Source organism: Juglans microcarpa x Juglans regia, chromosome 7S (assembly GCF_004785595.1).
Source record: "Juglans microcarpa x Juglans regia isolate MS1-56 chromosome 7S, Jm3101_v1.0, whole genome shotgun sequence".
Taxonomy (NCBI): Eukaryota; Viridiplantae; Streptophyta; class Magnoliopsida; order Fagales; family Juglandaceae; genus Juglans; species Juglans microcarpa x Juglans regia.
Genome location: NC_054607.1, coordinates 4965696 through 4987213, shown reverse-complemented (window position 1 = coordinate 4987213; position 21518 = coordinate 4965696). Strand labels below are relative to the sequence as shown.

Below are 21518 nucleotides of genomic sequence, written 5' to 3'. Positions count from 1 at the left end.
TAAATTTTTTTTTATTTTTTTATTTAGTAATTAAAGAAATAATTTTAAATGTATTGATATATTTTTTTTATTTTTTAAAAATATGTAAATGAATTAACAAAATATAAAAAATAAAAAATAAAATAAAAATAAAAAACTATTAAACGGTACGTCTAATAATAAGAGTGAAGCGACATAATAGTCTCACTCAAAATTTTTAATTAGCGAATGAATGTTAATACCCAAGACCGACTGAAGCGGTCAAACTTGGTATTTGAATAGGATGAAAGAAGAGTAAAGCTGAATTTGTAAATTGAATGCATTAATTTAAAAAAAAAACGAGTATATTATTTTAAAAAATAATTTTTTTTATTTAGATATCAAACTTATTCTTTTTTTTTTTTTCAAAGAGAGGGCATCCTAATACTACATATATAATTTTTTTAAAGCTTTTATTTAATTTATTTCTACAGTTCTACTTATAAGCCGGTTTGTAAGACATGCAAGACTTATTAGATTGCATTTAGATATTAAACTGAGTTGAATTGAGATGATAAAATATTATTAAAATATTATTTTTTAATATTATTATTATTTTAAAATTTAAAAAAGTTGATATGTTGGTAACCAAACGTACCTATTTGTAAAGATTAAAATTTTAAATTTTTTTTTATCAATCAAGTCTTATCATATCAACAACATAAAGGGCATGCTTTACACATCTACTTCGGAATATGACTTTTTTAAAAAGTAATCTGTGCGCATTTAAAGTATGTAAATTTTGGCTAAGTAGCTCAAAAGTAGTTTGTGTTAGAGCATCTTTATTGGTTTGGTCAAATTCATCTTCAATTTGTAGATTAATAATTTTTTATTTAATTTATTTTTATCACATTTTGTATCTCTACCAATTAAATGTTAATAATAATTATATTCTAATTAAATTAATATTAAAAAAAATCATATTTTCAAGAGTCATTTAATGCTAATAATAAAAACATTTGATTAAACTCATTTAAAATTTTATCTAAATTTCTTAATTACAAACTAAATAGTATTTTTGCTTGAGTGAGAAACTAAAATTTAATGTTTATTTATAGTGAGAAATTAGTATTTTAATGTTTGGTGAATCAATTGTGGTTCTCCATATTTGGCCAACCACTGTAGCAAAAGTCTAAATTATTTTAGATTTATCCAATTCAATGTGGGATGTTTTTGACATCAATTATGTAAATTTTGGCCAATCTCCTCATTTGGCCAAGCCAATGAGGATGCTCTTAGAGTAGTCAAAATTTCAAAACTCTAATTTTGAACTACGGTAAATCCATTTATTTCTTCAAATTTGACAAATTACTATTCATCTTTAAAATAATATTTTACTCTAAAATCTGCTCAATGGCAACTATTGGACAATTAAGTTGAGAAAAAAAATTGGGAAACAATAATTTTAACTAGATATTAAATTATTAATTAATATATAGAATGTATTTATAAAATATATATAAAAAATTATTATTAAAATATATAATATTATATTATTCTTTTAAATTTTAAATGGATAATTCAATATAAATTAATCTCTTTAATAATTTTGATTTTAGCCAAAACTCCAATTTTAGGTTAATTTTTGAACTTGGCAATGATTCTCATGCATTGCATTTTGGATTATTACTTGGTTATGGCTTGTAAAATCCTTGTGCATAAAGGCAAAATCACAGAAGACCACGTGGTAGGGTCCTATGACTTTGAACCCTGGGGTCCATTTGCTGCATTTTGTAGCATCAATAATAGTGAAGGGCATGAATCCACAGCACTCATGGGGCATCGTTACGACCTTTTTACTTCTTTACAATATGATATAATGGGCATGGAGTGGAGAACCTTCGTATAACACGAAAGAAAGAAATATTTTATTTATAAGTAGATGTGAATAATATATTTAATAAAGTCGTGTTTATATAGCATAATTTAATTTAAAAGAGAAATTTTGAAATTTAAATTATATCAATTAAATCTTACTATTTAAATAATGTGAATGATGTGCTCTATATGTAAGTTTAAGAATAGAATAACTCAAAAAGAAAAGGTTATAAAAGAAAAATAAAAATCTTCTTGCAAACAATTTCGCGCACCAAAATTAAATGTAAGATATTCGTTTAATAAAATAATATGACTTGAAGACGAAAATGATTTTCGTAAGACATATGACTTTATTCTCTCTCAAAAAAAAATTTCTTTTATTTTTTTTGTAATAAAAAAAGTTATATAAGTGTTGGTACGCGGTTTGGTGAGCCAAACCGCTTGTACCTAACAAATCCTGAAAAAAAATGTCGTGCAATCTCGAGAAATGCATGATGTTATAGGAACGAAAAATAACGTAGAAAAAAATAAGAATTAGTCACTACTATTCACAAATTATTCATTATTTTTATTCTATTATTTATTACTTTTTTACTGTTATTTATAAATCATCTGAGATCACCTTAATATTTAAAAGTAGCTTAATTTCATAATCGATAAGGAATACCATATCAATATAGTGGCATGGAAATGAAAGGAGAGTAGGAATATATAACTTAACTCGAACAAATGAAACAGAGTAATGAAATAAAGAAAGGTAAGAGGTACATTGAAGGAGATGGGTAATATTACAGGAAACAAGAAAGATGAAAGCAACCACCCCCAAGTTTCAATCATTGATTGTGTGGAATTCAATGCCCATCTTGATGAATCTCTCTTGTTTTTGGTTGGTCCTGAGAATCTTCCTATTCCTTACATTCTCGTCTTTTCTGATAGCATCATCTTTCCTGCGTGTATTTAAGTTTCTGGGAGACTCTAGGGCAGACCAGGAGAATACCATATTTATTCACAATCATGCCGAGATGGTCCTCGGAGTTGGTGCACCGCTTTTCTTGGTGGTTAGAAACGACACTTTATAAATCATTTAACATATGACATATCGGCTGGTATGATTGAAAATCACAAAATTTCAATTCCAGCTTCAAGTAATTGAGGATGGGAGCGGAAGGGTTTCATGTGTTCTTCAGCACCACTTTGCCCCCGTATCACTCGGTTGTGATTTATGAATGTGATATAAGATGAGATTGCTTCTTGGATCAACGATTTTAAGAGAAACAACATACCTGAGATTAGATTCACATTATTAGCACCTGTCTATTTCTGCTGCATGATAACATAAAGCAAATAATTTTAATAAAAGATCAATTCATTGAAGAGAAATGGTATTTACAATCGTGGAATGCGTAAACACCGTACAATTTTTTTAAAAAAAAATTAGCAAATATGAGACTCACATAAAAAAATAAATTTTTAATAGTGAATGTCACTATTATCTAAGAGGTTTACGCGATACTTGCGCACTTCACGACTATATGTAATATTACTCTTTATTGAATAATACATATGGATATGGGTTTTACCCCATTGAACATAACGAAAATTAGCGAGTTTGATATAAGCAGACAGTGCTACAAACCTCACTATTATCTTCCTTTCATCTTACTTTTTATAGAAATTAAAAAGTTGAAAAACAATGACACCTCGATCTCGTGGGAAAAGAGTGGGATGGTCATGTAGCTTAGAGAATTTTCCTACGAGTACTTTCCAATAAAAAATTAGCAAATCATACTTGCACCATGCTACGAGTGTATAAAATATTCTTTGCACTTATATTTAAGACATAAATATACACAACACAATCAAAGCATATCTTCATTGCGCTTGTTGAGCCTTTGATATCATTTTTTTTTTCAGTTACAAGAATTTATATGGTGCAAAGAGAGAAAAATACAAGCCAATGTCATCGTATAGAGATCTGCAAGACTGCAACAATCAGGAGGCTTCTCGTTGGTTACCATTTTTTATAAACGTTATTTTGTGGCAGCATACGAGTTCTCAAATCAAATCACTTGAAATCATGCATCAACCAGAATAATTTGTGGGAAATTCTACAAGAACGTATCCAATGAAAACTAATTTAGACCAGTATCCACGTAGGTTGAATCAAGTGAACCTAAAAGATCCTCATCGTAGACTGCTCTTCGATGCCTGACAGGACATTCCAAAAGTATAAATACTTCAGCAACACATGGCTCTAAAATTGTTCAAATAAGGTCATAAAAACATGTAACTAGTTTGGCGCATATGATACTTGGAATTCCTTTGAGAAATGACACATCATCTTGAAAAAGGAACAACTGAACTTTTGAACGAGTTTTCAATCTCTCATCATCATTTGTAAAACTCAAAGTCAGTATCAGGCTTCTTCACATTGGTTCGGTACCCCTTCTCGAAGTCCTTAGGAAGTATGACATATCTGTTTTTCCGAACTGCATGCATTCCAGCCTCTTGACAAATAGCTGCAATCTGTGGACAGCCAGCAATCATTTTGTGTAAAGAGAAGAAAAGTAAGTTTATTATTACAGCAACCACAATTCATTTCCTAAATTGGAATATAATCGCTTCATGTCCTGAAAGAATCTGTTAGGTTTTCATAAAAAAATTAATAACATGGGATAATGCAAATCACACCACGTCCAGAAAGAACCCCAATATAATTAAATATTATGTGAGAAGAGATCAGAAAAAGGGAAACTAACAAACCTCAGCAGCACTAATTTTGTCTGGACGAGAAACATAGTCCTCCAAGTCTACTTCATCACCAAGGTTCATTTTAGCAGTGCAAACCTACAAAAACACGAAACAGCTTATAATGAATTTAAATAGCCAAGAATAATAAATATGAGTGAATAATAAGAATTAGTGAGGATAAATGATAATCTGAAGCCATTTTAAACAAGGGTTATTTTTATTGTTTTACTTTTATTTTGGTGTCGGGTGGAGTTTGTTTTTCTACATGCATCAGAGAAGACACGGAATTACTATACATCAAAAGAGACATTAGTAACATTCTAACTGCAATGTGTACAAGAAACATTACAACTACAAATGCGCACAAGACTTACCTGAAATACAAGCCTCTTTTGTCGTCTATCAGGCAAAGGGAATTCAATTTTTCGGTCAAGCCTTCCAGGACGTAGAAGTGCAGGGTCCAAGGTATCTGCTCTATTAGTTGCCATGATAACCTTAACATTGACAGTCTGATCAAACCCATCCATCTACAACCAAAAGTCATAAAACCAAAACATATGAAGCCAAGGTGGGGGGAAACAAAATTTCAGCAAGCCAATGGCTACCATCTAGAGACACTAGACCCAAAACAATGGTATGAATATTTTTTATTTATTTTTTATGACAGGGGAACTACCCCACGGCAGAGCCCTTAGGACTCACCAGACTAGCACAACAACCCACCGCCATGGCCTCCCACTTAAATCGCAGTTTGATCCCCAACGGGAATTGAACCTGTGACATGGGGTTCATGCACACAAGTTCGCCTGACCACTTGGGCTGCCCACGGGTGGGTATGGTATGAATATTTAACCCCCACTAACATTTATAAGAGCTTCAATTCATCAAATTCTATGGGTTTGAGATTCATTTTTTTCCCTTTCAATTCATACCTGATTGAGAAGTTCCATGAGAATCCGCTGAACTTCTCTGTCAGCACCAGTTTGGGCATCAAATCTAGCTGTAGCGATAGCATCAACCTCATCAATGAAAATAATTGCTGGGGCATTCTCTTTGGCAAGGCGAAAAACATCCCGTACCATCCGTGGGCCCTACAACAAGGGAAACAAAAAGAACCCATGCGCTTGATTGTCAATCCAAACAAGTGAAACAAGAAAACACAGAAAAGATATGAAACTTTTTCAATCACTAAAACCACTTGTCCCTCCTAAAGTCGTTGGGAGGTTGAAAAAAGATTATCATACAGGCCCAAACAAGATATCAACACATTCCAGAAAGACCCAACATTCAGAAGTGAGACGTCCTATTGCCAGGATAATTATAAAAGATGTATATTTGTGAATACACTTGAATGATACATCATCACTCAATGCAGTGAAATGAGCCAACAAAAACTGAGGAACAAGAGCTGATTGTTATACCAGCCAACATCGAAGCATACCTCACCCAGATACTTCTGAACAAATTCAGAGCCAACAACTCTAATAAAGGCTGCAGTTGTATGATTAGCAACAGCCTTGGCAAGCATAGTTTTGCCAGTTCCAGGGGGACCATAAAGCAAAACACCACGAGGAGGATCTATACCAATTTGTTTGTATAGCTCATGGTGCGTCAGAGGTAGCTCCACTGCCTCACGAATTTCCTGCTTTTGAATGTCGCATCCTCCAATATCCTGAAAAAACATTATATTAGGGGCAACACCCACCGATCTTAACCACCAATGAAAAAGAAAAAACAAATTGTTTTAAGGGGTACACTAGTGTATGAATAAGATGCAAATCATACAAATTGAAAACATAGATATCCAACACTAATACATTGGGAACAAGCTATGTCATAGTAGCCCTTGATGTACAATTTTATTTGTTGAGAATTACTTATTTCTTTGTTTTCCCGTTCTTTTGATAGGTTACTAAATCCAATTTTAGTTACTACATCCAGATATTGTCACTTCACAGCAACACAGTCGCATGAAGGCTTAATTCTGGCAGTCACAAATACCCAGAGCAGTTAACAGTTCTCTCTATCTGCATTATATGGTTTCTTAATCGCCTGACCCTTTGGGGATTTACCGCACTCTATCTTTCTGTGAGTAATGCTTCAAAGATCATGTGAGGATCATTAAAATTTAAAATGTGCGAACCCACTCTTTTTTTTCTCCTTTTTTTCTATTTTCAATTTTCTTCTACTTCAAAATCTACGGAATGTGCTACAAAATCAACCCCGTCTAAAAACAAATCTTCTATATGTCTCAACATGGCTGAATTTCCAAATTACTTATCATCGACATGGAATCCCAGGCAGTTGGAGAACTCTTCACAAACAAAAACCTTAGAACTTGAAAACTTGTTTCCTAAACAAAGCCCTATCCTGGCAGCATCCACTATAATGAATTCAACTTTTCTGCTAGAAACGTTAACATTCCACAATCGCCTAACCGAAATCAATTTAAAAACCCTAATAAAACGCTAGGGAAGGAAAAGCAGAAAATTTTTAATCGAAGTGCATTTAGGTGGAATTAAAAGTTTGAACCATACATTATAGGTGACATCAGGCTTCTCGGACTGGCTGAGCAGCGAGATGCTGGAGTCGGCTTCGGGGGCAAGACATCGACGAGGGCGTTGGAGTGGCGGTGAAGCGCGACTGAAGCGGAGGGCTTCAGAAGCTCACGGTTGATGGTGCTAAGAATCCGCACGTAGTAATTAGAGCCGGTGGTGGAGCCAACGATGCCGTTGTTCTGATCGACCATCTCCATGAACTGGCCTATCACTAGGGGCACCGATTGGATCCGCTTGACCTCCTCCTGGGCGCGAAGGAGCTCGCGCTTCAGATTCTTCTGCTCATCCTTCACGTACTCCTCCTGGATGTCAATGAACTCCATCTGCCGCTGCAGCGACTTCAGGCGGCTGTAGAGGTCGTCCTCGTCAGAGGACTGGTCGGTCCAGCCTCCGTGGAGGTCTGATCTGGTGGAGGGGAACGACGGCGGCGGTTCTGTCGAAGGTTTTGGGTCCATTACCAAGGCCGAGGCTGCCATTACCGAACGCGATTGGGGGTTTCGATTGCTGAAGTCTGTGCGTAGAGTGGAGTGAAGGGCAAGAAATCGTGAGCTCCCTACATTAGCTACCAGGTTGAATATACGGTGTCGTATGAGAATTGTTAGACTGTAGTGAGAAGTTGAATTGAGTTGAGTTAAGTTGAAAGTTAAGTAAAATATTGTTAAAATATTATTTTTTAATATTATTATTATTTTGAGATTTGAAAAAGTTAAATTATTTATTATATTTTGTATTGAAATTTAGAAAAATTATAATAATTAAATAAAATGAGATGAGATATGTTTGAGATCCAAGTTAGCCCTTAAAATCTCTCCTATAGCATGTTTGTTTTATGAGTTGAAAGAAGATGAGATGAGTTAAAAATTTAAATTTAAATAAAATATTATTAAAATATATTTTTTTAATATTATTTTTATTTTAAGATTTAAAAATTTTAAATTTTTTATTTTATTTTGTGTGAAGATTTAAAAAATTTGTAATGATTAGATGAAATAAGTTTAAAAGAGTTGTGAAAAAAACGAAACACCCAAATCATTTTATATAATCTCATCTAATTATTATAATTTTTTTAAAATTTTTACACAAAATACAATAAAAAATTTAATTTTTTAAAATCTCAAAATAAAAATAATATTTTAATAATATTTATTCAATTTTTTATTTTCAACTTTCAACTTTCATCTCATCTAACTAAATAAAACCTAATAATCATAGATATATATTAACGAGAAGTGCTACCTCTGTAACATAAAATAAAAATAAATTTATAAATTAAAGTATTTTTATATGATATGTTAGATTTATTTTATAATAAAATTAATTTTATAATATAATGTATTAAATCGAATTACAAGAGCTTAAATTTACTTTTATAAAAAATTTGTGACTAAATTATTATTTTTTAATTACAGTTTTAGTCATTGTAGTGCTCTTGACGTTAACTTTAATTTTTCTTTGGCAATACCTCGTAACGAAAAAATATAAGAATCTAGAGGGAATGGAGGATCATAACAAAAATAAACTTCTACTCTTGAAAGGAAATCTATTAAAGTAAAATAAAACTAGCATATTATAGATTCTGGAAAAGGGCATTGTAGTCAATTGCTTCATAGTCAGTGAAGGAGATTTTCAAATCCTCTATGCGCGGCGGCGTTGGCACGTGGGGCTCATCTGCTAATAAGGGTGGAGCGAGGTGAGATTTGAAAAAATTGGTAATTAGGAATCTCAAACATGCACGATGCCATGCACGTTGGTCGTCCAATCCATCCAAATATGCAACAGCACATGAAGCTCATGCGAGTTGAGTGGACGTGAGATGCACGCGCCAGCCTTTTGATAGCACTTCCATAGATTCTGAAGATCGATAGCCCGTTGGATACGATGACAAGTTACGTGTGACATTCTAGGGATGGTAGTACGATGATAAATCAAATATTTTCTAATTTCGTGGAGAAAAAATAAAGAAAAACAAAGGATACTATGTTGATTAGAAGATAATAATATTTACAATTATAAATTGAACAAGTGTAATATTTTTTTTTAAATAAATAAATATGAAATTTATATAAAAAAATTAATTTTTTAATTATAAATCTCATTCTTTATTTTAAAAAATATAAGATAATTAAATAATTTATAATTATATTTAATATTGCTCATACGTGAAATTAGGAAAATGAGAGGAGAGGAGGGGAGGATACGAATGGAGTGGTTTAGAAATTTCTTTTGACAAACATACAACCTTCAATTGATAAAAATGTCCCAACTTTTGTCCAACCCGTTTCACTAGATATTGATATTCTTTATCAGAACGTACTATATACAGATTTATTTACAAATTACATCTCATTTAGGGTGTTGGTCTCGGACTAGTTAAATGTTAACGTATCTTCATATTTTGATTAAATATGAGAAAAATCATGTACATTAAATTAGCCAAACTACTAAAGCTCAAGATATGAGCTACAGTAAATTAAGGAGGCTAGTTATATTTGGAGAGTGATTGTTTACAGACCAAACAATTATTTTAATATTTTCTACCAACCATCCCTCTCCCTTTCTCTCACTCTTTTCTCCCAGGAAATATTTTCCACTTCTGTGCATTCTTCTTCTATTTTCTTTTTTGGATATTTTCATTTTTTCTTTATTTTTTTATTTATATATTTTTCAGTAGGTTTGAAAATTTGGATCATTGTTTTTATTTATATTTTAAGTTGAAAGAAAGTTTGGTTTGTATGTCTTTGTTAGATAATTAAGTTGAGGAAGAAAATAGTTGGAAAATAATAATTTTAAGTAAAAATTTAATTATTTATTAATATATGAAGTGTATTTATAAAATAAAAAAATTATAAAAAATTATTAAAATATATAATATTATATTATTATTTTAATTTTAAAATAACTAATCTAACGTGAATTCACCGTAAAAAAGTAATGCTATAACTAAAGAGTAATGTTAGATACAAGTCTCAAATAACAAATCTCATAAAAGTCTTTTATAAAATAATGAATCCTACTAATAAATAATAATTTTTTTACACTTTTTTAAAATGAGGTCTATTTTCTTACAAAAGTTTATATAAAACTTATCTATTTAAAAATTATACAAATCATTTCTCACAGCTAAAACTTCAAATTCTAGCTACCATTGCCAATGCTCTTACCCACACGAATGAAACGACCAAGAACGAGACCAGATATCTTTCTGGAAAGAAATAAAAATTCAAAAATAAAAATCCCAGAATGATAACGACACAACACCGAAACCAGAAATTTCTGTACTTTTATATGTAGGAACACGAAGCAGAAGAGTCATCTGAATCCCTGGCCTCCGTCATCTTCGATTATATTCAACTCTGATCTGTTCAAAGTACGCCTCGTCTACGCCATCTAGTTATAGCTTGCAATCTGTGAAGGCACATCAACAGACGTCATATTGTCGTTCCCAAAGTTTTATCTCTTGGACTTTCCTTAGTTTTTGGCACAGAAGATAATGTAGTCCTTGTTTTTTATTCCGTGGTTGCAGAAGACAATATTATTTTGTACGAACATGCTCTTCATATGGTTGCCAATTGCCATATTGTTGCCATCATGGTTAATATGCTTTAATTAGTATTCAAAAACCTCCCTCCCATCAACTTCCCAGAAAAGTCAACGTACCCAAGCTCACAGAGATGAAAGAGACGGCCTTTCGATCGGCATCAGCCCCAATTTCTTCGGCATGCTTAATGACTTCCTGTTCAGAAAGTTAACCCCCGTTCACATGGTACATAAAAAGTTCAAGCTCTTCTTTCTTGTACTCCTTAATTTCCTTACTTTTTGCTCGTGGTCCTTATTCTATTTTCTACAGTTGTGGGCGTTTTTTCTTCTCAAGCAGTACGGGAGAATAATTTTGGGTGATTGTCTTTGATTTGTTGCCTGGAAGCTTGGAGCTTTTTAAATTGCTGCACTTGAATTTAAATTGTTTGATATTTCCTTAGTGTCGAAAGCCAGTATGGAGCTGCTCTGGATTCAATTGCGTAAGTTCCAATAATTTATTTTTAGCAGGTGCAGCTTTCGGATACTACGAAAATTCCCAGTTTTTGGTGCTCGGAGAAATTTGAAGGTTCTGGTGTTCTTTGAGTTATTAGAATGCACCAGTCAAGAGCTTGGACGTATGGAGTATCTGTTGTTGCATGGTTGTGTTGGTCTTCACTACTCATCGGAGCAAAGAATCCCAGTACCCACCCCCAAGAAGGTGATTTTCCTGCAGTTTGCTCTTTAGAAATAAATATATTTTTGATGATTCGCAAGCTTTTTTTGGGATTCACTCTTGAGGGGATGCTTGCTAGAGGTCTCACACTGAGCATGGACACGTGCTTTATTTATTCATGAATCATATACAACTAGTTTGTAGTAGCTTCACATATCCAATATTCACAACCCTCAACAGAAATTTCATACTGATAGTGTTGCAATGGTGTTGATTTTTGTTTTGGTTGGGCTGTTTACTCTAGTTATCATTTGACTCTATTTGCTCAAACTTGGGGTCTGCTTGCAATTTGATGAAATGATGTTTTTTTTTTTTAAAGAGTGCGGTACCTGTAGTTTTATTAATGAAATGACGATTAACATATCTGTTAGTGTGCAGTGAAGGCATTGCAGGCCATCAAGAGAAGTTTGATAGATCCTCATAAGAATCTAAATAATTGGAATCGAGGGGATCCATGCACATCAAATTGGACAGGGATTGGGTGCTTCAATAAGACACTCGACGATGGATATCTACATGTTCAACAATTGTATGATTAATCTTTCCTTTTTTATTGTATTTTAAAAAAAAATCTATCAGGGAGCATTATCAATGTGAATAATGTGCATATTTCCTTTCACTTCAAATTTTATTTATTTATTTCTATTGTGCCCTCCCTTGGATATTATTCCACTTCTGTATAATCTCTCTAGTTGATGCCAGGAAACAAGCTTCCTTTGTTCTGTTGTTCATCAAAGATTAAAGAAAGTGGCAGCTGTATTGATTTGATTAGGATTGGATTGGATAAACACGTGTTTTTGGATTTTGCTTGGAAAGATCACCAACATGTCTTGGTGAATTTGTCTATCTTCATGATTTGCTCACGTGTCCGGAAAATCAATAACTACCCATTAAATATGTGATTTGTTGTCTACAGACAGATCCAATCATTATCTCATGTGTAGCATTACATAATTTGATTTTTAATTGCGTGTAGGCATTTCTATTGGAGATATCTTCCATTGGAGCATTACATAATTTTCCTTTGGGCCTATTTTCTACAGGATGCTCCTAAATATGAATCTATCAGGAAGTCTATCACCAGAGCTTGGCTACTTATCGCATATGACAATATTGTAAGGAAAAGCATATTAAAAGCTATATTTTGTGCTACAAGCATCCTCATCCTCATCCTCATCTGAATCAAAGATAGTGGATGCTTCTTTCACTAGATATTCTGGACATTGTTAATCTCCACCCCGCATTGGCATTTATTTTGCTTATCCTACTGATGTGTTTTTGTTTATCTACTCTGTCTAAGGGACTTCATGTGGAACAACATAAGTGGGAGTATACCAAAGGAGATAGGCAATATTACGTCTTTGGAACTCTTGTAAGTGGATGAGTTGGTTGTGTATTTAGTATTGTTATCACATGATCACATGCTTTATTAAGAAATGCATATATGCTACTATTCCATGCATTTTAAGGCATTCAATTCCTCAACATTACTGGAGACAGTACTCAGATTGAATACTTGTACTTTGATATTGCAGAGCTGCAGTACATTTACTTTTTCTCTAGATCCATTTCTAATACATCCATGTTTCCAGGCTTCTGAACGGAAACCAATTAACAGGTTCCTTACCTGAAGAGCTTGGTTATCTTCAAAACTTGAACAGAATACAAATTGACCAGAATAACATATCGGGACCAATACCTGTATCATTTTCAAAGTTGAACAAAGCAATGCACTTGTAAGTATGTTTTTTATGCTATATTGTTTGAAATCAAGTCTACAATGAACAGGCCTTACACTTCTATTTTTCTTTTTCGATTTTCCCCCTTGTGAGCAGTCACATGAACAACAATTCAATTAGTGGGCAAATCCCACCTGAACTATCCAGATTACGAAGGCTCATTCACTTGTAAGTCGGTAATTGGTCGTATTCCTTTATTTCATTGTCATATGTCAGTACACTCTACGATATCAATGACCATCTTCAGCTCTGCAACTGCAGACTTCTTGATAATAACAACTTATCTGGGAATCTGCCACCAGAGTTCTCCCAAATTCCCAGATTACGGATAATGTATGGTTTCTACCATCTTGGAACTTAAATCTATTTATGTTTATCACATAAGTGTTATCACATCTAAAACAGACAAATCTGCTGACTTTTTTTTTTTTTGCTTCTCAAGTCGAACAAGGTTATGATTACTAAATTTATCTTCTCCTGCATTAGTATTTTATTAAGTACTCTCTTGTCAAGTTTCTTAATGCTTTCAATTTTTTTGTTTTGCAGTCAGCTCGATAACAATCGGTTTGATGGCACTACAATTCCAGTTTCTTACAGCAACATGTCTCAATTGCTGAAGCTGTAAGTGTGTATTAGATGCTTTGTCTATGACTAGGTTTCAAAGGTGAAGGTAGAGCTAGGTGCTAGCCTTGAGGAATGGGTTGAAAATTTTTATTAACTTTAATTTATTTTTTTGGCCAAACGATTGAAGATTTTTTTTCCTTGTTTTGGTTGGCTTTGCCAGGAGCCTTAGGAACTGCAACTTGCAAGGAACAATCCCTGATTTGAGCCAAATACGAAACCTTTATTATCTGTAAGTGGCTTTCCATTGTTTTCCTTTTTATCATTTTAAGATGATCAAGTATGAGCTTCTAAATTTGAAAAATAATTGCATCAGGCCGAATAATTTTCTTTCCACTCTGTCAAGGACAATTGTTCTTGCTACTTGTACTTTGTTTACATTTTATTTCATATAAATTTCAGAGACCTCAGTTCAAACAAGCTAAATGGATTGATACCTCCGGGTAGACTTTCTGAGAATATCACGACCATGTATGATTCTCCATCTTTTGAAAGGGCATGTTATCTACATCTTTCTTATTTTGTACTGTCAGATATTATAAAATATTTATAGGCGTGCCTTTCAGTTTTCAATAAAATACCTATATATTCTGAGGGCTATTGTTTGAACAATATGATTAGCTATTTATCCAACAACAATCTTACTGGACCAGTTCCTGAAAACTTTTCGGGTCTTCCTCGTCTTCAAATACTGTGAGTCGTGGTTCTGTAGCTCAAAGCTATTGTAAATTGCTATGTATTTATTTCAATGGTTATAAATGGATTTATTTGGTAAATTATTCCCCATGGCAGGTCAATTGCAAACAATTCATTGAGTGGCTCAATTCCATCCACCATTTGGAAAAATAGGACTTTGAATGAAACAGAAAGCCTCATTGTGTAAGATCCGAATGACAATGTCACTATTCCCTTGGTTACATGTTTTCTTTTTTGAATGGTAGTGTGGGTGTGTCTCAGCATTCCCTTGGTTAAAGTTGATTCCCTTTTCTGATGGAACTACATCCTTGTAAAGTTCAAAGGTATAAACCTCCTTGGTTGACTTTTATAAGATTTCAAGATCTCATGCTAGATTTTTCTGAGTATTGCTTGTGGCTATTTGACATTTCAGGGAGTTGCAGAATAATAAGCTATCAAATATTACAGGCAGTACCAGTTTACCTTCGAATGTCACTGTCTGGTTTGCTTCTATACTTGCTTAACATATAATGTAATATATTCAAAGTAATGTGACTGCTTGGTAAAAGGGTGTGGATGTGCTCTTTTTAATTTTAGAGTCATGATGTGTAACAGTCATAGCACTTGATATTATGATCATATCACTATTTTTTGGTGAACTTTCAGGCTTCAAGGCAATCCCTTATGCTCAAAAACTAACCTAGTCCAGTTCTGTGGATTTGAAAGTGGGAATAAAATTAACAGTGAGAGTTCAACAAATACCACTTCTGTTTGTCAACCTCAAAGATGCCCACCCCCTTATGAAATTTCTCCTACATCTCCTGAACCTTGTTTCTGCGCTGCTCCACTGCTTGTTGGATATCGGTTGAAAAGTCCTGGATTCAGCAATTTTCTCCCGTACAGATATAGATTTGAGGAGTTCCTGACGTCTGCTCTTAAGTTATTCAATTTTCAGCTGTACATTGATTCATTTGCATGGGAAGAAGGACCTCGACTGGGAATTCACTTGAAGCTTTTCCCTGTATATAATACTAATATCTACAATCCTAATATCTTCAATACAAGTGAGGTTCGGCGAATCGTCCATATGTTCGTATCATGGGAAATTCATAATCTGGATATATTTGGACCTTATGAAGTTCTGAACTTGACTCTACTGGACGTTTATAAAGATGGTTTGTCTCTGATCTCTTATATGTTATATTTTGTGAAAGAACTTTGTTGAAGTTGGAACTAATGCTTATTTACCAGTTGAAGAATGTACAAAAATCTCTAATTCGTTTCACCTCTACATGCAAATCCTTTTTTCTGTAATTTATTTTATCTCTACCTCCAAATCCTTCATCATGTGGAATCACTCTGTCATTGTAGTGCATACTTGTTTCTGTGTTCGTAAGTTTGCCTAATTTTGTCACTCTGAATAACATATGATATGTTTCTGTGAGTGGCACATATAAGCCTCGACGTGACATGAGCATGAAAGGGGTTCAGAGGTAACCTTTTCTTTTCCTGCCAAATCTCGTTGAAGATAGGCAATCCAATGCTTTCACCATAGTGATGCTCTGTTAAGTGGTATTGCAGATACAGTTACACTACCGTGATCCAGCGCATAAGCAAATAACGGCAATACTCAATCAAGATGATCTTTTTATTTGTCTGGAAATTAAGTTGTGTTCTATAGTTATCCAGAAGGAAGCTTCAAATTCAATCCACATGCCAATCAGGACTTGACCCCATAAATAGATGAACTATGCATCGATCATATCTTACATTCTTTTATGTCTTCAAATAGGAAGTGCATATTGTATAGTCTTTATTTCTTTTCTTCTTTTTTTAATTCTCACAGCTTTCACTAATATCACAGTGATTGCCACCTCTCGAAGGTCTGCTTTAAGCAAAGGTGCTTTGGTTGGCATAGTATTGGGGACCATTGCAGGTGCAGTTTTATTGTCTGTAGTAGTTTCTCTTCTGACACTCAGGGTGCATACGAGAAACCACCCTTCAGTTTCGAGAAGACGTCATCGTGAGTATCTTTATGCTAATGATCTTAGATGTTTAGGTAGATATGATTTTACAATGTGCCTTCAATTGTTTCTATTCGACATCATGATTAGGCCTGTCAATCTGGCCAGGCTGACCAGGCTGTTGCCTATCCAAGCTCAGCCTGGCTTCTACCATAAGTCTCTAAGTTGAAGAAAAAACCGGTTAGCCGCTATGTTAACAATGTTTTTAGCTAGTAAGTTGCAATATATATGTGTGTGTGCATGTAGTGTAAAAACATTATGATAATTATACAGGAATATTATAACTTCTTAGGCTAGGCAAAGTTTGAGCTGACTTGACCACATCTGAGCTCAACTCGCCTGAGAACAAATAAATCTGGGCCTGACAACTTCAGGCCCTACAAATGGGCCTCTAGGCTCAAGCTAGCTCAGCCCCATTGAGCATCCTAATCATGATCCAAATTATGGTTTTATTTCTCTTCTTTTAGTTATTGGTCTTTACAAATTACATCCCAATGCTTGAGATATTGCATACAATAATTGGAAGCCTGCCATACTAGTTTCTTTCTTTATTGAATCATCAAAACTGATGTAGTGTACATGTTTCCCTCTATTTTAGTGAGGGCAGTTATAAATTAGTATATGGAAATTCAATTTAGTAGAGTTAAATGTTGTTGTTGGGTTTAGGGACCTCATATATCAGAGCATTTAATCATCACCACATGAAGGACAACGTGCTATAAGAAAGACCTTTCTGGAAGTATCCCTTCTACATTTCGTTTTATTTATAGGGGAAACTACATTTTGCAATTTGTAACCTCGGTTTAAATCTAAACGTTAAGATCTAAGAAATACAGGACGTGTATTTCAGGTTGTCGATTGCTATTTTTGGCAGTTTAGGGTATAAATTGAAAAAATGGTGGCTGTTCAGGGGAGCAAAATATAATTTCCCCATAAGATTACTTTGTTCATATTCAGTTTTTTTTTTTTTTTTTTTTTTTGTAAAGATTGTTTTTGAAATGTCTAAGTGGTATTATAGCAACTAGGGATGAAGCCAAGATTATAAGTTTGGAGGGTCCAAATACTTGTACACTAGAATAATTAGTCGTTGACGAATTGATAAAATGAGTAAAAACTAAGAAGGAAAAAAGAATTTCTAAATTTGCATTCTTCTAAGAAAATTGATAATTTTACATCTAATATTTTTATATGTTGCAATTAAAAGAAGAAGCTAATTATGGAAATGAGCTATATAGGAATTAAGTTTTATATTTTTCTTAATAATATACTTCACCCAGATAATTACAAATTTCAAAAGAGAAATAATATAATGTGCATATCATTATATTCTAATTTTCTTGAAATAAGATAAAATTGATTTTTTGTTTTATTGGCACCGGGTGTCTAGGAACAATGTCCCGACTAATCTCAGGAGTTCATAGGCCCTCTCTGCAAGGAGTTTTCTGCAAGTGCATCTCGGGTAATTCAATGGAAAATCCTCCAGTCCGATGGTCCTTAGAGATTGTTTGCACTCAAGGAGATTTGAGCTTAGACTTGGGGGGAGCATACCCTCAAGCTCAAGGCCTTTACCACTTGAGCCAACCCATAGGGGTTAAAATTGAAAAAATGTTAACAATATGCAAGGATCCCCTTGCTCTTGAAGAAAACATAAAAACTAGAGAAAAACACCAACTGTAATGCTTTTTGTCAGAGCCTTGGCCACCCCTCGCCCCCCCTTGGCTTCGTCCCTGATAGCAATGATTATGCATCCCGTGAATGGGTTTATTTTTTACAAGTATGGTCTTGTATCTTCTCAGAATATATACATTATATATAAATAAAGATTTTAAATAATCCACGTTAATCAGCTTCGAACTCAGAATCCTTATTCTGCTTCCTAGCTCGAAATATCTTAGGATATCTGTGGTCATATCAATGGCGTTTTTAATTTGTTTAAGAATTATCACTTGATTTATTTTCCCCTGATTTAGGACCTGTAACATGTGCATGAATTTTCTTCCGTTTATAGGCATTTGTCATTAGATTCCTACTCAAAATATCTGGAACTTGAAAGCATGACGGATAGATTGATGCATGATGACATCAATTATTATTCTACGACAAATGGGCATGCCATCTTTATATGCTGTGTCTATTGCTAAGCTTTTCCAGGTTTAACATTGGACCTGCAATTTAACATGCAGCATCTAAGGCCTCCATGAAAATTGATGGCGTGAAGCCTTTCACTTATGGGGAAATGGCTATGGCTACAAACAACTTCAACAGCTCCACTCAGGTTGGCCAAGGAGGGTATGGAAAGGTCTATAAAGGCACTCTGACAGATGGTACAGTTGTGGCCATAAAGCGTGCACAAGAGGGCTCATTACAGGGTGAGAAGGAGTTCTTAACAGAGATAGAGTTGTTGTCAAGGTTGCACCATCGGAACCTTGTCTCTTTGATTGGATACTGTGATGAAGAGTGTGAACAGGTGCTTTTCCTACTTGATTATTTGTAAAAAGAAAAATGGAAAGATTACCCATCAACCTTACTGCATAATCCATGAGAGAGAGATGATACCTATCAACTTAGGAAGTTATGCAATAGAAGATTATGATGCTTACAAAAAGATGTGAAACCTTGTAAAAAGCTGCTTTGAATGATAGCTAACAATAGAGGAAATCAAACTCAATCGAGACACATATGAGGTGCAGGTTTTTTTTTGCCAATAATACAGATATATGCAGAGTTCTTCATAAATTAATGTTGAAGTATCCATTCACCCGTTCACAATGAAGTTTTCTCCCTCAAATTGGTTTCATTTCATGACTAGGACTAGTTTTTCTTGCTTTATGTTGCTGAATCTGTGTTGATATTTTTTACTGGAAAAGCTTCAAGTGAGTGATGTTGTGCATGCAGATGTTGGTCTATGAGTTTATGCCAAATGGTACTCTAAGGGATCACCTTTCTGGTACACCTTGTAACCTTTATGTTTTACTTTATGGATCTCTCTATAGTTTTTTCTGTGTTTTTCATTGCATATCACTCCAAGAGACTTTGCCTCTGCCCCATGCCTCTTTCTGTCTTTTCTGAATTTAAATGGGGCAATTATAATTTTCAAACTCTACATAACGTTCTAATGAGCTTAATGGTGGTTTATGTATGTAATAATAAAGCCAAGTCTAAAGAACCTCTGACTTTTGCTATGAGATTGAGAATTGCCCTGGGATCGGCTAAGGGCATCCTCTACCTACATACGGAAGCTGATCCTCCTATATTTCACCGAGATATCAAGGCCAGCAACATATTATTGGACTTAAAGTGTACTGCAAAAGTTGCTGATTTTGGACTTTCGCGACTGGCCCCAGTTCCAGATATTGAAGGGACTGTGCCTGCTCATATATCTACAGTTGTGAAGGGGACACCGGTAAGACTCTTACAGTTGATATTTACATCATGGGATTATAACTTCACATGAGTTTAAACATTAAGTCTATATGACATTTTTCTATGATCATTATCGAAGTGGAACTCAAACTAGATGATGTAGACTTCATTATATGTTGTTGGAGATGAAACTGATGTCTTTCTCTCTATTCTTTCATTCATTGTATTAATTTGGCAGGGTTACCTAGATCCGGAGTACTTCTTAACTCACAAATTGACCGACAAAAGTGATGTTTATAGTCTTGGTGTTGTATTTCTTGAACTCCTGACTGGGATGCAGCCAATTTCACACGGAAAAAATATTGTTAGAGAGGTATGACCTTACATACCTTTTTTCCTTCAATTCATTCAGGGCCAATGGTTATTTAAGATGATGGATAGGGCGGGAAAACTGTTGTTCTATAATTCATTTGGCTGAGAACAGTCCATTGGTGAATCTTGTGGGTATCAGATTCAAACATGAGCATGCTCTGAGCCGAAATCAGATATCCTTGCATTCAGTCAGTTTAAATGTTATGTAACGCCTTATATTACTCTATGATAATGTCCATGATATTTTGTTCCTCTAGATACACTAGCTGAAATTTTATGACAGAAATGTTGTATTCTCTAATCAAACTAGCAAGCGTGTTGTTACTTTAATAGCTTTTCATTCAAGTGGTTGACCTATAAAGTTACTTAAAATGTGCCACATTAAATGGTGTGACTGGGGTTGACGATAAAGAGTAGCATTGTTCTACATCTAATATGATAGCCTTTTGTAATTTTCAATTGTTCTTGTCCATTTCAGGTTAATGTTGCGTATAAATCTGGTATAATCTTTTCGGTCATCGATGAGCGAATGGGTTCTTTTCCTTCTGATTGTGTGGTGAAGTTTTTGAGTTTGGCCCTCAAGTGTTGCCAAGATGAGACAGATGCACGGCCTTCGATGGTGGAGGTAGTCCGAGAGCTTGAAAGTTTATGGCATTTGATTCCGGATTCCGACACCAAAATGGCATATCCCATGGACACTTACACTGTAAAGGTTGTGAGTTTACAGTCATCATCCTCTGCAGTGGAGAATCCTTATGTGTCATCAGATGTATCTGGCAGCAACCTTGTTAGTGGAGTTGTTCCAAGCATCACGCCTAGATAGAAAATGCTGATAATAATTTTGGGAAAAACTGGTTTGGTGGTTTCTACCATCTTCAAAATTCGAACTGGGAAATTTTTCTGTACGATCTTGGTTCTGATTTTGTGTATGGTCTATTTCTATATCTAATTTTCCTGTTCAAACTCTTTAACAACTTGATAATGATGTCTAATTTGATGATGTTGCCACAAAAAACTAATGCTGTTTATAGTGTATAATACGATTAATAAGAAACATAAATCTATCTTCCATACTTTTGCTTATGTTAAATATTTGTTTAGGGGTGCCTACATTATCACTCTACATCTAAGGTCCCATATCCGCCCATAGAGATGAGATGAGATGGTTTTAGATGAAAGTTAAAAGTTGAATAAAATATTATTAGAATATTATTATTGTTTTGGGATTTGAAAAAAGAGTGGGGCTACTATGCCGCCCCACTCTTACTGGGCATTTTTTTTTCTTTTTTTTTTTTTCGCCTTTTTTTAATACATTTAAATACTTTTAAAA

The 21518-nt window shown here is 34.0% G+C and overlaps 2 protein-coding genes across 8 annotated transcripts; one reads left to right on the top strand and one right to left on the bottom strand.

Moving 5' to 3' along the window:
• Positions 1-3886: 3886 nt before the first annotated feature.
• Positions 3887-7737, bottom strand: LOC121240423 (26S proteasome regulatory subunit 6B homolog). Its single transcript, XM_041137869.1, is given in 7 exon segments — positions 3887-4362; positions 4600-4683; positions 4962-5114; positions 5520-5678; positions 6029-6259; positions 7125-7183; positions 7186-7737. Coding segments are annotated over 7 exon segments (1257 nt in total). The 5' UTR covers positions 7622-7737; the 3' UTR covers positions 3887-4227.
• A 3040-nt stretch (positions 7738-10777) lies between these two features.
• Positions 10778-21261, top strand: LOC121240391 (probable LRR receptor-like serine/threonine-protein kinase At1g06840). 7 transcript variants are annotated; one of them, XM_041137824.1, is made up of 21 exons: positions 10778-10908; positions 11196-11379; positions 11773-11923; positions 12438-12509; positions 12695-12766; positions 12987-13130; positions 13230-13301; positions 13395-13466; positions 13680-13754; positions 13918-13986; positions 14157-14225; positions 14376-14447; positions 14547-14633; positions 14863-14931; positions 15096-15604; positions 16294-16452; positions 18637-18920; positions 19349-19400; positions 19606-19856; positions 20055-20189; positions 20667-21261. In XM_041137824.1, exons 2-21 carry the CDS (start codon positions 11274-11276, stop codon positions 21009-21011), a joined length of 2865 nt encoding a protein of 954 aa, XP_040993758.1. In that variant the 5' UTR covers positions 10778-10908; positions 11196-11273; the 3' UTR covers positions 21012-21261. The 7 variants fall into 7 exon arrangements, with proteins under 7 accessions (XP_040993758.1, XP_040993757.1, XP_040993759.1 ...); XM_041137823.1 differs by having other exon boundaries at positions 11190-11379; XM_041137825.1 differs by having other exon boundaries at positions 11187-11379.
• Positions 21262-21518: the final 257 nt, after the last annotated feature.

Bases quoted from the DNA above. Each gene is read 5' to 3' on its own strand.
- LOC121240391 (XM_041137824.1), top strand. From the start codon at position 11,274: ATGCACCAGTCAAGAGCTTGGACGTATGGAGTATCTGTTGTTGCATGG. The intron at 13,131-13,229 runs GTAAGTATGTTT...CCTTGTGAGCAG, and splicing joins TTGAACAAAGCAATGCACTT to TCACATGAACAACAATTCAA. The intron at 14,634-14,862 runs GTAAGATCCGAA...TTGACATTTCAG, and splicing joins GAAACAGAAAGCCTCATTGT to GGAGTTGCAGAATAATAAGC.